The sequence below is a fragment of the Mustela putorius genome, unplaced genomic scaffold, assembly GCF_011764305.1.
Source record: "Mustela putorius furo isolate JIRA1106 unplaced genomic scaffold, ASM1176430v1.1 tig00000585_pilon_pilon_pilon, whole genome shotgun sequence".
Classification (NCBI taxonomy): domain Eukaryota; kingdom Metazoa; phylum Chordata; class Mammalia; order Carnivora; family Mustelidae; genus Mustela; species Mustela putorius.
The window spans coordinates 2,195,469-2,208,539 of NW_025421424.1; the positions used below are offsets into that span (position 1 = coordinate 2,195,469).

At 41.9% G+C, this 13,071-nt stretch overlaps 1 protein-coding gene across 5 annotated transcripts in view; it reads left to right on the plus strand.

Annotated features, from left to right (window-relative positions):
• Positions 1 to 1,082: 1,082 nt before the first annotated feature.
• Positions 1,083 to 13,071, plus strand: part of NOTCH2 (notch receptor 2) — a 199,007-nt gene continuing 187,018 nt past the window's right edge. For 2 of the 5 annotated variants that reach the window (XM_045081847.1, XM_045081848.1), the window contains exon 1: positions 11,200 to 11,403. In XM_045081847.1, the coding sequence (XP_044937782.1) occupies positions 11,331 to 11,403 (73 nt within the window). In that variant the 5' untranslated portion in view covers positions 11,200 to 11,330. Of the gene's footprint in view, positions 1,320 to 11,186; positions 11,404 to 13,071 lie in introns of those variants that run through there. The other 3 variants (XM_045081842.1, XM_045081844.1, XM_045081846.1) reach the window with 3 other exon arrangements.

A 13,071-nucleotide genomic window follows, 5' to 3' on the forward strand; every position in this document is an offset into this window, starting at 1 on the left:
TTTATCTTCACAATAATGCAATAAGATGGATAATGTTTTACTTCCAATCTATAGCTGAGACGATTGGCCTTGCCAGATGAGTAAGTGGTAGAGCCAAGTTTCCAATCCCAGTTTACTGAAAGCTTGGGCATTCAGCTGCTCTGCTGTCATTGTCATATGTCAGCACCAGCTGACTTCCCCCATGTCCAGTCTCCCAGTTTCTTCAATTCTGTTCTCTTCTCCTAATTCTCCAGCCATTATTCCAATGGCAAGGGGGGATAAGCATGAATTGTATTCCTAAGACTCATTATTACACCATAACTGAGCTCACCAGCTGGACCATGGGAAGAAATGAGAGCATGAGGAATTGTTTTAATTTGCCCCTTTGAAACAGAGACCCTACCTGAAGTAATAAGCTGTTTGTTTTAACTACTTTCCTGTTTTGTTCACTGTTGGATCCCAAACACCTAGAATCATGCCTAGCTAATAGTAGGTGCCCAACAAGCTTTAGCAAGGGAATCCAGGAAGCTGGGGTTGCCTGATGAAGAACACAGGAGGCTTAGTAAACCTAGGGGCAGGAAAGTGGCTTTTAGTTGAGCCAGATGATAGGATCTTTGAACACTGGTGCACCATTTCTGAGCTACACTTTGCAGGTTTGCTTCCTTCTATCCTATTCCAACTAACAAATTCTGGTTACTATTCGTGTATTTTTTCTATTGCACGATTGCTGCTTATTCATAAATTCTGCTTTCTTATCATACTCCTGCTTCCTCATAGATTTGGTTTGTGTGACTCTCCATTGCCCTTACTCCACTGTTTGACATCTTTTCAACTTCAGTTTCCATGGCTTACTGCCCTCATTATTTCCATGTCTGCCAAGTCACATCCTAGAAGAAGAGAATCTGGTACACCTAATTCATCTTTTCCATTTGAGTCCTGGTTTTTGGAGAGGCAGCCCTAATGTCAGGGTCCAATCCCTGGTCCAATCAGGAGCCATCCCTGGGTAAAGAACAACCTCGCTCTGCTTCTCAGAGCAGGGGGCTGTGGGTGGGGCAGTTTCATCTTGAAGAGGAAGTTGGGTGTGGCAGGCACTTTGTTGACATATCCACTATAGGAGTGCTCCTGGGAGCCCCTCTCTCACCTCAGAAAAGTGACCTTGTGAGTTAGGACTTTTCATCAGGCACTCCCAGGAAAGCCCAGCTAACTGCAGCTGGTGACTTGCTGCGTTTGGAATTCTTGGTCTGCCACCTCTTTGCACTCTTCCTTCTGGAACTACCTTGATTTGTCAGCTTATTACCTGTTTGGAGTTGGCTTGTCTCTGGAGTCTTTCTTCTACTTAGGTGAGTTGCTTCCAACTAGACTGCTTGACTCTTGGATATGGTGAGTGTTTGGATCGACTTTGGGTCTGGATCATGCTGTTAGCTGGGATGTAAATCGCCTCACTTCTTGCTCCCTTGCCCCTTCCCTTCTCCCTAAATCTACTGTGCTCGAAGCTGTCACTTACCTGAGGGTGCCTTCCCTTCCCAGCCCACCCACGTGTTCCTGAGGGAATGACATTAAGAAATAGTTGGTGGCTTCAGGGAGAGCGATTTTAGAGGAATGGTTGGGGCAGAAACCAGACAGAAGCAAGTTGAGGAAGTGGAAATAGTGAGAAGTTGAGATGAAAAGGAGGGGAAGAAAACAGGTGTCAAGAGGGTTTTTAAAAAAATTATTATTTTAAGAATTTGCTTCTGATCATATAATACATAATTTTGTAAAACATCTTATAAAATCAAAATCATAACAAATAAATTTATAATTCCCCATAATTTAACTACCTACATAATTATGATAGTTATTGATTTTTGAACACCTACTAAATACAGGAATTCTGGTAGTCACTTTAGGAATAGTGTTTCTATTTATCGTGTAATACAAAGCCCCAGGTGGGCCAGAATTAAGAGAACTATTTCTGTGATGCTGAGTGAGACAATATCCTTTTTCTTCAAGCAATGATTGGTATCCACTGATTTACAAGAGGGTTGAGAAGTTTTCTGAGGGGAAAACTCAAATCCTACAGTAGGGTTTGAGTCATGCATGGACATGTCCAGGGGGAGTTCCAGAGGTAGGCAGATTACTGGCAGGTAGAGTGGGGCCCCCAGGGAGAGCACGGCCTGTTGAGGCAGGAGTCTGCAATGATAAGGCTGGGCTTAGTCCTGGAAGGTCATGGCCAATCTGGCTGTCATGGGGTAGGCCCTAATTCGGCTAATTCAGTATGTGTCTTCCCAGAAGAAAACAAAGAAGAGCCTCTCTGTAATAGAAAGAGTCATTTAGTGAAGCTCCGTGATGCCCTGGGACCTATTACCCTGTGGGCAACTGGGTGTAGCATCTCCAGGAAGAGAGCTTTTTCCTTCTCACTGCGAAAGAAGATGCTGACAGGCATCATAGGGGCTATCCAGTCCTAAATTTTCCACAAAACTAGCATCATGGGGCCAATCGTGGAGGCAGAAAAAATTTTTGTCAGTAAGGTAACAGTACCTGAGCTCTGTTAGCTCAGTAACACTTACCTTAAGCATTAATTATGCTGAAAAAATGGACTCTCTTACTTCCTGTTTTTCAAAGCATCGTTGACTAGGGGACAAGTGCAGGGCTCTGAAGAAGGCACTGCTGTGGGCTTCTAGCTCACCATGATGCTGCTAGAGCAAGCGTCATGGTGTCCGGCTAAGCTAGCTGTGACAATGAATGATTTAAGAACACAGGTAACATCCGCGCCTTAATGACTCATGCAATGTCTTTGCACAAACAACACCTTCTCAGTGAGGCCACTCTGTATAGAACTAAAATGGAACGCCCCCTACCTTACTGTCCCATCCCCTAGTATCACCTACCATAATCTTCTTTCTACAGCACTCATCACCATTTCACATACCATAATTTTTCTTGTTTCTTCTTTTTCCTTTTTTTTTTTTTTTTTTGAACGAAAGAGAGAGTGAGCAGGGGAAAGGGGCAGAGGGAGAGAGAAAAACTCAAGCAGACTCTGCGTTAAGCGCAGAACCCCACAAGGGCCTCAATATCAGGACTCTGAAATCATGATCTGAGCTGAAATCAAGAGCTGGCAATTAACCAACTGAGCCACAGAGGCTCCCCTTTCTCTTCTTTTAAAAACAAACTGTCCCGGGGCGCCTGGGTGGCTCAGTGGATTAAGCCGCTGCCTTCGGCTCAGGTCATGATCTCAGGGTCCTGGGATCGAGTCCCGCATCGGGCTCTCTGCTCAGCAGGGAGCTTGCTACTCTCTCTCTCTCTCTCTCTGGCTGCCTCTCTGTCTACTTGTGATTTCTCTCTGTCAAAATAAATAAATCTTTAAAAAAAAAAAAAAAACAAAAACTGTCCCTTTCCTACTCTAAGATGTAAACTCTAACAAAAATAGTATCTCTGTGTTTGTTGTTGTGTCCCCAGAACCTAGATCAGTGACTGGCATGGAATATTCAATAAAATATTCATTGAGCTGGTCCATAATGTGGGTTTCCCAAAAATATTTGGGAGAGGATGAGAACTATTTTAAGATTTTTAATTAGCATCTGGATTTATGGCCTGGGAGAACTTAGGATATTTGCTTGTATTTAGAATAACCTTGTAATGTTTTTAGGATAATATTCCTATTTTACAGATGAAGAACAAATGAGAGCAAAAGCAACTTGCTCAGACCCCATAGAAAGTGAGGGCAGGGGTCTTATTACAAACTGGAATAATAAGTAAGAAGACCATATAGGAGATTCTCCTATAGCTGAGGCAAGAGTTAATGAAAGCCTTAATTGATATAGTAGAAAAGGGATGGAAAAACAAAGGGATGGAAAGGAAAAAGACTGTGCAGATTGATACTACCACTGGAAGGAGCCCATAAAAATCAGATGAGGACAGGAAAGTTCTTTTAAGACAGAAGTAACTTCAGTTTTTTTCAGAAAAAGAAGATTGGCTAGTTGCAAAACAGGAAAGAAACAGACCAGGTAAAGTCAAGTCCTTGTAGCTTTGAGCAAATCTGTGACAAAATTTTCTTAATGTGGATTTCATATTTGGATTTTAACTGCAAAACAGATGAGAGTAAAATGACTTATGGCAAAAAGAGTCAAAGTTGAGTCATGACAGAGAAGACTGTGGCGATCGTGTCCAAGGGATGACTCAGGAAGCAGTGCAAAGCCCTGGGGAGAGGGGATACTCCATATTAGGATTCAGGGTTGCTAATCGAGAGGTTCCTGGGCAATATAAGAGATGCCTGAAACAGGCCTTGGTTTAGGGAGAAGGAACTGTAGGTTAGGTAGCTAAAGAAGGTCCAGCCACCCCCACCATCCCACTCACTTCTGGCCCATCAGCTGGTGTTGCAGGCTATGCCGTGATTTTGCAAAGGGAACCAGGGTCGGGTGACTGGATCAGAAGAGCCAGCCAGGATGGTCAGTCACACATGGTGAGAGGCAGGTAAGGAAGCTGAAGATTAATGAATACGGAAGCCTTAGGAGGATAAGTCCGGCCCAAGTCACTGGATACTGGTTATGGGGGTGGCAGTCTATTTGTTCGTTTAAGCAGTATTTACTGAGTGTTCTTTATGTTCTGGGCCCGTGCCAGGCATTGGTCTAGGTGCTGGGAATTGAGGTTTGAGTAAACTACTTCCTGTTTCTCCCCTCTCTTTTGGAGAAAGAACTGGAATAACATCTGGCTCTCATTGGCACAAGAATTGGGCAGGGCTGCATCTGCAAGAGGCAGACATCAGCTTGGGCAGAGGGGTCAGGTTGGGGACAGCATGACCTGGCCAATACAATACTTACATTGTACCAAGAATTTGTGTTTATTTTCTATGCTCAGCTTGGTATTATGTACTTATTTTTGATAAGCAAATTAACTACTTTATGCTTTCTTATAAGTAATTTCTAGATATACAGTTATGACATTGGATGGAGGAGAGAGCTTTTGATTTCCAGTCCTAAAAGCAATAGTGAGCCTAAATTTCTGGCATGACAATCACCTAAAGCAAGGGCATTTCAAATCATCAGTGGGAGCAGCGAAGAGGGGAGAGGGCATGATCCAACTCTCCTGTATTATAAGGCCAAGCGATGAATCACAGTGGGGAAGCCACAGTAGAGTGTAATGGTCCCACCCATAACCCTTTAAGACACAACACTTGGTTGTGTCATGTATTAACTCATAAGGGCCAGCTGACAATAAACTTCCCAAGTTGGGGTGCATGCCCCATTTCACTCAGCCTGCAAGTAGGCCCACAAGATCAGTCCTGTTTTCCCAGGTTAAGAGTATTCCTTTGGGGGTACATGGGTGGCTCAGTGGGTTAAGCCTCTGCCTTCAGCTCAGGTCATGATCTCAGAGTCCTGGGATAGAGCCCCAAATCAGGCTCTCAGCTCAGCAGGAAGCCTGCTTCCCCCACTCTCTCTGCCTGACTCTCTGCCTACTTGTTAACTCGATCTCTCTCTGTCAAATAAATAAATAAAATCTTTTTCTTTTTTTTTCTTTTTTTTTTTAAGATTTTATTTATTTATTTGACAGAGAGAGATCACAAGTAGGCAGAGAAGCAGGCAGAGAGAGAGGAGGAAGCAGGCTCCCTGCTGAGCAGAGAGCCCGATGCGGGACTCGATCCCAGGACCCTGAGATCATGACCTGAGCTGAAGGCAGCGGCTTAACCCACTGAGCCACCCAGGCACCCCAATAAATAAAATCTTTTAAGAAAATAGTATTCCTTTGTTACTGGAAGGGAATTGAAAACAATTGTCATCAACAATCCTAGGCCCTTTACTTATTTAATAGAATGAAGCTGAACACTAAATTTGTTTTTGCCTTTGTGCAAAGTGTTTTCCCTAGCAATGTTCATTTTGGGCACAATTAGAAGATTTCTGTAATAGTCTCTTTTACTCTCAATACTGTGTATATCTATAGTTGACTTCTATAGAGCACCTAGCCCAGCATCTTGACTATAACTGGAACTCGAATTATATTAATTGAAGAAAATGTTAACACCAGTAGAAAAGGGGAATAAGATCAGGAGAATAAACAAAAGGAGGGCCCAAACTGGTTTTAATTTTGGCTCTCTGATTATAGGTGTGGGTTCTAGCTGAAAAGATTTCAGTCTCTGCTCTGTTGTCAACAATGAGAATTGCAGGAGACAGAAGATTTTAGGAGTCATTTTTAAAAGTTTCTAGATCGATGGTCTGTATTATTTCAGTCTCATTCCTATCCCCCATTCAAAATTTAAGCCATTCCTCTCTACGAAGAATTTTATAGTGAAATAAATCAGTATAATTCAATCTTAACATTTATTGGTTGCTTACTCTATGCCAGGCACTTTTCTAATCATTTTACACTTACTAACTCATTCAAACCTCTTAAAACTCTATGAGGTAGACGTCATTGTTATTTCCATTTTACAAGTGAGGGAATTGAGGCAGAGAGTAAATAATGTGTCCAAGATCTCATGGCTAGTGAGCGACAAGGATCCTGCCCAGATGGTCTGAGTCTGGAGGCCACACTTGCAACCACCAAGCTACCTCTGCTCTGTAGTTAGTCACTCCACTACTAAGCATCTCCAAGTACCTGGTTTGTTAAAACAACTCTTAGAGGGTTAAATGTTTGGTACCCTTGTTTTGGACAATTACCTATTATTCGTTGACAGTTGTTAACTTTGTTTCTAAAAATGACAAGGTTAGTTGTAAAAATCATCTTTTCCTGCCCTCTCTTCTTGGATAGCAACCTTTTCAGAAACAAAGTAAGCGTGGAGTTGCTTTTGTGAGCCTAGATGGTGGAGGACCATTTTCTCATAAGCTGAGCCAACATTGCTCTACCTTGTTCTCAACAGGTCTCAGTTGCTTGTATGAGAAGGCAACTTATATACCAATGAAAAAAAGAAAATTTATTTCTGTGCACTAAAATCTTCTTATATGACAAATATGAAAATAGCTTTCATTTTTCTTCATTTTTCTTTTTTAAAAAGATTTTTTTTAAAGATCTTTTAAAAAAGATATTTATTTGACAGAGAGAGAGGGAGGATAAGAGCACGAGCAGGGGAGCAGCAGAAGGAGCTGCAGGGGGACAGGGAGAAGCAGGCTCCCTACTGAACAGGGAACCCAATGCAGGGCTTGATGCCAGGATCCCTGGATTACAACCCTGGCCAAAGGCAGATTCTTTTTTTTTTTTTTTAAAGATTTTATTTATTCATTTGACAGACATAGATCACAAGTAGACAGAGAGGCAGGCAGAGAGAGAGGAAGGGAAGCAGGCTCTCCACTGAGCAGAGAGCCCACTGCGGGGCTCCATCCGAGGACCCCGAGATCATGACCCGAGCCGAAGGCAGAGGCTTAACCCACTGAGCCACCCAGGCGCCCCTGAAGGCAGATTCTTAACTGACTGAGCCATGCAGGCTCCCCTCTTTCGTTTTTCTTGTCTGCCATTTTTCTCATCAGTACATAATTCCCTCTCATTTCTCCCAAGTTTGATGTAACCCTAGCCTTTACACATTTGATACCCTTAGGAAAAACTCAGAAAAAGAAGCGGATGGGAAAGCATTCAGACATTATTTAATAATTTATGATATTTTAACATTGCGGTAACTCTTCTCATCCTCTTTTCTCCAGTTTCTGGGTCTATGATCGGGAGGAGAAACTCATTTCCAGAGAAAACATTTCCTCTTCCCACTATTACTTCTTGCATAGGGTACTAAAATTTTTTTTGTAATCATCTCATTTTGGAGATAAGGAAAGGGACAGCAAGTTAGCCTGTATATGGGGAATTTTCCTAAAGAATGTTATTTTGACTTACTTCATGACATAAATTATACTCCATTCGAATTTTAGGTAGTATATTTTATTTCAAAACTTGCTATGCATTTTAGAACTTTCTGTTGTGTCATGGTGACCTGGCCAGAAGACTTTTTAATTCCCAAAGGCGATTAATCTTATGTCCCCAAATATATTTCATTTGCAGCTCAACAAGACCAGATGCCCTTAATGGGTTTAGGGGTAAATGAACCAATGAGAACAAGTCCCTTTTTCAGTAACAGCTTCAGAGAGATGGACCGGTCAGGGAAGGGAAGGCTGAGGGGTGGAGAAAGGAGCACTTCAGAAGGCTGAGCCTGGAGGTGGAATTGCTACACCACACATCTTGTTTGTTTAGACTGGGGTCCTGAGATCCCTATCCAACTTCTTAGCTGATTCTCTTAAGAACAAGCCAAACAACTGAAAACAGGGTCCACACCGCTTAGCTAAGTCAAAGCCCACAGGGTGACTGGCATCGCAGGCTTCACTCGCCCACCTGAGCATGAGAATGTCTGTGAGAGAAGAAGGGTAGCGTGGTGCCACCACTTCGTGTCCACCAAACTCATAAACACGCCTCTTTTCCTCTTCTAAAGGTTTGTTATAAAGAGGTGCACCTCAGCTGAAGCACGCCTCTTTTCCTCTTCTAAAGGTTTGTTATAAAGAGGTGCACCTCAGCTGAAGCATCTGTGGCTTCAAATTACCGTGGCTGCTTTACAAGCCACTCTACAAAATCATGCCCTGGCACAGATTCAACAGCTAGGGTTTACAGTAGAGAGAAATTCAAGGACAGTGTTTATTATGAGAATATGGTCAAAGTGAGGATTTGTTTTTTTCTGTTTGTGAATAGTGTATTAAGAAATTGGGTGATTTAGGGCACCTGGGTGGCTCAGTGGGTTAAGCCGCTGCCTTCAGCTCAGGTCATGATCTCAGGGTCCTGGGATCGAGTCCCGCATCGGGCTCTCTGCTCAGCAGGGAGCCTGCTTCCCTTCCTCTCTCTCTCTGCCTGCCTCTCTGCCTACTTGTGATCTCTCTCTGTCAAATAAATAAATAAAATCTTTAAAAAAATAAAAAATAAAAAATAAATTAAATTAAATTAAATTAAAAAAAAAAAAGAAATTGGGTGATTTATGTATTTGAGCTTAATACTGGATAGAGCATTATTTCTCAGGAATAAGCTAGTAAGACATAAAACTTTAAAATTAAAAAACAAGATCTCTAATAAATTAAATTTAAATAATTATAGTCCAATATCAATGGTGGAGAATTCCAAAGATCAAGGTAGGGAAATGCATCAAGGTAATTTATTTTCTTAATTAAAAAAAAAAAAACCCTCTGGGTAAAGAATAGTAAAATCATATTAGCAAAAAAAGGAAAAAGTTATTTTAGGGGCACCTGGGTGGCTCAGTTGTTAGGCATCTGCTTTCAGCTCAGTTCATGATCCCAGGGTCCTGGGATTGAGCCCCATATGGGGCTCTCTGTTCAGTGGGAGCCTGCTTCTCCCTCTCACATTCCCTCTGCTTGTGTTTCCTCCCTCCCTGTCTGTCTCTCTCTCTCTGTCAAATAAATAAATAAATTCTTAAAAAAAAGTTATTTTATGAGCGTTGAAGGCTATATTCTCATCAAGATAAAGATCAAAGAATATGAAAACTAAGAGAAGCCATTGTGCTTTGTTGTTGTTGTCTGTTTCTTTGTCAATAAAAATCGACTCTGTTGCTAGGATCCTGAATTTTAAATTATGGAAATCAGTGTTACACGGATGAGTCAATAAAATCAGAGCATATTCTACTAACTCAAAGAGATACAAAAATTATGGAAGGGACATGAAGAGTCTGATAGAGCTCTGTGAATTCTACTGGGCCAATAAATAAAGAACTAATTTAAAGTAAGTAAAACCACTGGGTTTCCCTCAAGCTTCTAATGTTTTCAAAATGTATTTATCTTATCACTTAAAGGCTTATAGTCATAGTAATTGAAGTCCTGATTGTTTTCCTTATAAAAGGAATACACATTTGAGGACACGATTCTGCCCCTCTATAACAGGAAGCACCTACTTTTTTATTGTGTGAAGAGCTTAACCAGAATCATTGCCCACTGTTCAGAGAGTGGTTTATAGAACCTTTGGCTCAACTTGTGCTTCATGGAGCACTACGTTCTTGACACTCACCTCTATAAACTGGGGACAGATTTGTTATTTGTATTGTCAAACACTGACTGCACGCTTTAAAAAAAGGAACCTCCCTTAGAGCATTACAGAATATTAGAGCAAAAGAGAACTGAAAGATGATCTTGAGTAAGCCACCATTTTATAGATGAGGAAACTGACGCACAGAGCACAGAGGGACTTGCTGATGTCTCACGGAGCCTGATCCAGAGCTCAGGTCCCTTGACTCTCAGACCCACACTGCAGCACCAGCACTAGGCAGCCTCTCTCGCATTGCTTGGTGAATGAGTGCGTTGGCACTGGGAGGATAAAGATGAAGGTGACATCATGGAGCTCAAATCTAATAGGAAAAAAAAGCATTATATTGCACTCCGTACATTGTTGCTAGAATGATCTTTCTAAAAATATGAACTGGGGGTGCCTGGGTGGCTCAGTGGGTTAAAGCCTCTGCTTGTGGCTCAGGTCATGATCCCAGGGTCCTGGGATCGAGCCCCGCATCGAGCTCTCTGTGCAGCGGGGAGCCTATTTCCCTTCCTCTCTCTCTCTGCCTGTCTCTCTGGCTACTTGGGATCTCTGTCTGTCAAATAAATAAATAAGATCTTTAAAAAAAATTAAAAAATAAAAATATGAATTGAAACATTTTGTCTGTCCCTGTAGTGGTTCCTCTTTGCCTATAAGGCAAATCCTCCTCCTCATTCTCCAACCTCTTTTCTAACTGCATCTATGCTGATGTCCAAGATTAGCCACAGAGGACCAATTGCTTTTTCCTAAACAGCACAGGCTGTTTTGTCCTGCCAGGCCTTTGCTCATGCTGTCCTCTGCCTACAAAGCCCTCCTCTCATCATCCGCCAGGAGGGTTGGCTCCTTTAACTATCATCATCGTCACCATCATCATCATCATCATCATTATTTTGGGGTGGGCAGCAAAGCAAAGTTTATTGAGTGATAGTTTATTAAGCGATAGTATAAAGCTCCCAAAGAGGGAGGGGACCTGAGGTGGTTGACCAGATTGTCTCCTTTATAACATATTTCCTCAGGTTTCTCTCTTCCAATCTCCAGTCTCACAATTAGAGTTCGTCATTCCTGCCTTTGGTTGTCCACTGTGCGCCACCTATACTTCTCCTATGGCACCTGTACTATTTGTAACATTAACTTCTTAAAAACAAATAATGTATTTGCTGTTTACACTTATGCCTTTCTCCACTAATTGAAGGCAAGCTCTTTGATGGTAGAACCATCTTCTTTGTACCTTTAGAACATAGCCCAGCATCTGGCTCATAAAACCTCCACTGAAGGAACTACCCATAAAGAGCCTTGCAAAGTACTATGGCAATGCAAAGGAAGATGCAGCGGCCTGTGCTTGGAGGAGTCATCCCAGGAAAGAAAGCTCAGGTCCCAAGTCTCAGATGATCAATACTCCCATCAAGGCAGAAAGCAGGGGTTGCTTCATACCTGGTGGCAAGAACAGAATGCATAAAGGTACAGAGGCCTGAGAAATGGTGGGAAATGTGGCACATTTGACACATCGTGATTCATTTGTTGTTAAACTAGAAGAGTCTACAGAAGTCAGTTAAGGCCTGTGTGTGAAAGTTCTGGTAATCCATTACAGAAAGGAATTTTTATTGTATTACAAGGAGCTAGAGAAGGAAGAACAATGAATATCAATATTCCAGAGTATGAATGATTGGATTTGCCTGTCAAGAGAAAGGACTGCAGCAACTGAGGAGAGGTTGCTCTAGAAAAGGTAGGACTAACATCTCTGAGTCCAGGTATGACACTGTTGATCTGAGGGTTTGGAGAACTGAGAATGGTCCTGATGAGAAGTGAGAGGGCCTAAAGCAAGGCAGTCGAGGTGGAGACAAAGAGAATGATTGAGCAAGCACAAGAGTGTTGGAATATTGAGTGGCGACTGACTGAAGATGAAGAATGAGGGAAAAGGGAGAGGCAAGGATGTTTTCAAGCACTTGTCTTGAATATTTAAATGGATGCCAGTGTTCTGATATAGAATGCAAGAAGAAGAGGCTTTTGGAAAAAACATTAAGTTGATTTCATGACATTTGTGAGATACTTACATGAAGATGTTGAGAAAGCAGTTGGAATCACGAGTCTTACACTCAGTAAGTCGTGAGTATATCCAGTTGATAACTGAGTCCAAAGGAGAGGGTGAGATCATCTGGAGATCATGGAGTCAGGGGAGAAGGTCTAGGATGAGGCTCTTAGGAAAGAAGGAGAGGGAGAAGGAGACTAAACTGAAATAGATCAAGAAGTAGAAACACATCCAATGTGGAGTCATGGAAGCTGTAAGCGAAGAGAGTTTGTTCACATGGAAGAAAGAATTAATGGTGTCAAAACCAAAGAAGAGATGAGGATAATGAGGACTGAAAAAGAGTCCCGGAAGAGCTGTAGTATAAGGCTGTAAACGTACTTGTCGGTGGCTGGAGGAAGCCCAGCATCAGCATTGGGCCAGTGAGTCTGAGACAAAAGCCTCCTCCTATTTTCTACTCTCATCCAGTTCATAAGGCTGAAGTTGACTTACAGTAGGATCTATGCTAAATAGCTTCATCTGTTTAGGGCTAGTGAAATCAAGGTGGTTGATCCATCTCCATCAAGAGCTCGATAAAGAATTGAAGAGCTTTCACATTTTCTTTTTCATATGTATGAGCTGGGGGTAGATTAAGGAGATCGCTGATGAAAGAAGTAAATGCAGAGCATGAAAAAGAAGAGGAAATAAATAAATGCCAAAAAGCAGTTCCAGAGCTCTTGATTCACTTACCTCCACATACTCTAGGTTCTATTTATAGGAAAACTATAAGCTAGCATGGCCAATATAGGTTTCAGTGGGCTAGCAAGTAATGCAATCACCATATAATTTGTTTCAAATTCCTCAAAACTGTTTTACTAAAGGATCAGTAAGTGTGCAGACTTGAAGGGTGGTCTGAAGATAGTGTTAAAATTCAGAGTACAGAAATCAAAAGAAAGCACTTAGACATTTTCAGATCACATAAAGAATGCTGTGACATATAAGCAGATCATTGTGGACTTATGTCACCAAGAAGGGTATAGATGAGTTTGGGTGTTGTGGAATTCACACAGGGAGTCACATGGGACGTGCATGACTTGTGCACTAGTCATGTGCAAGAAGACCAG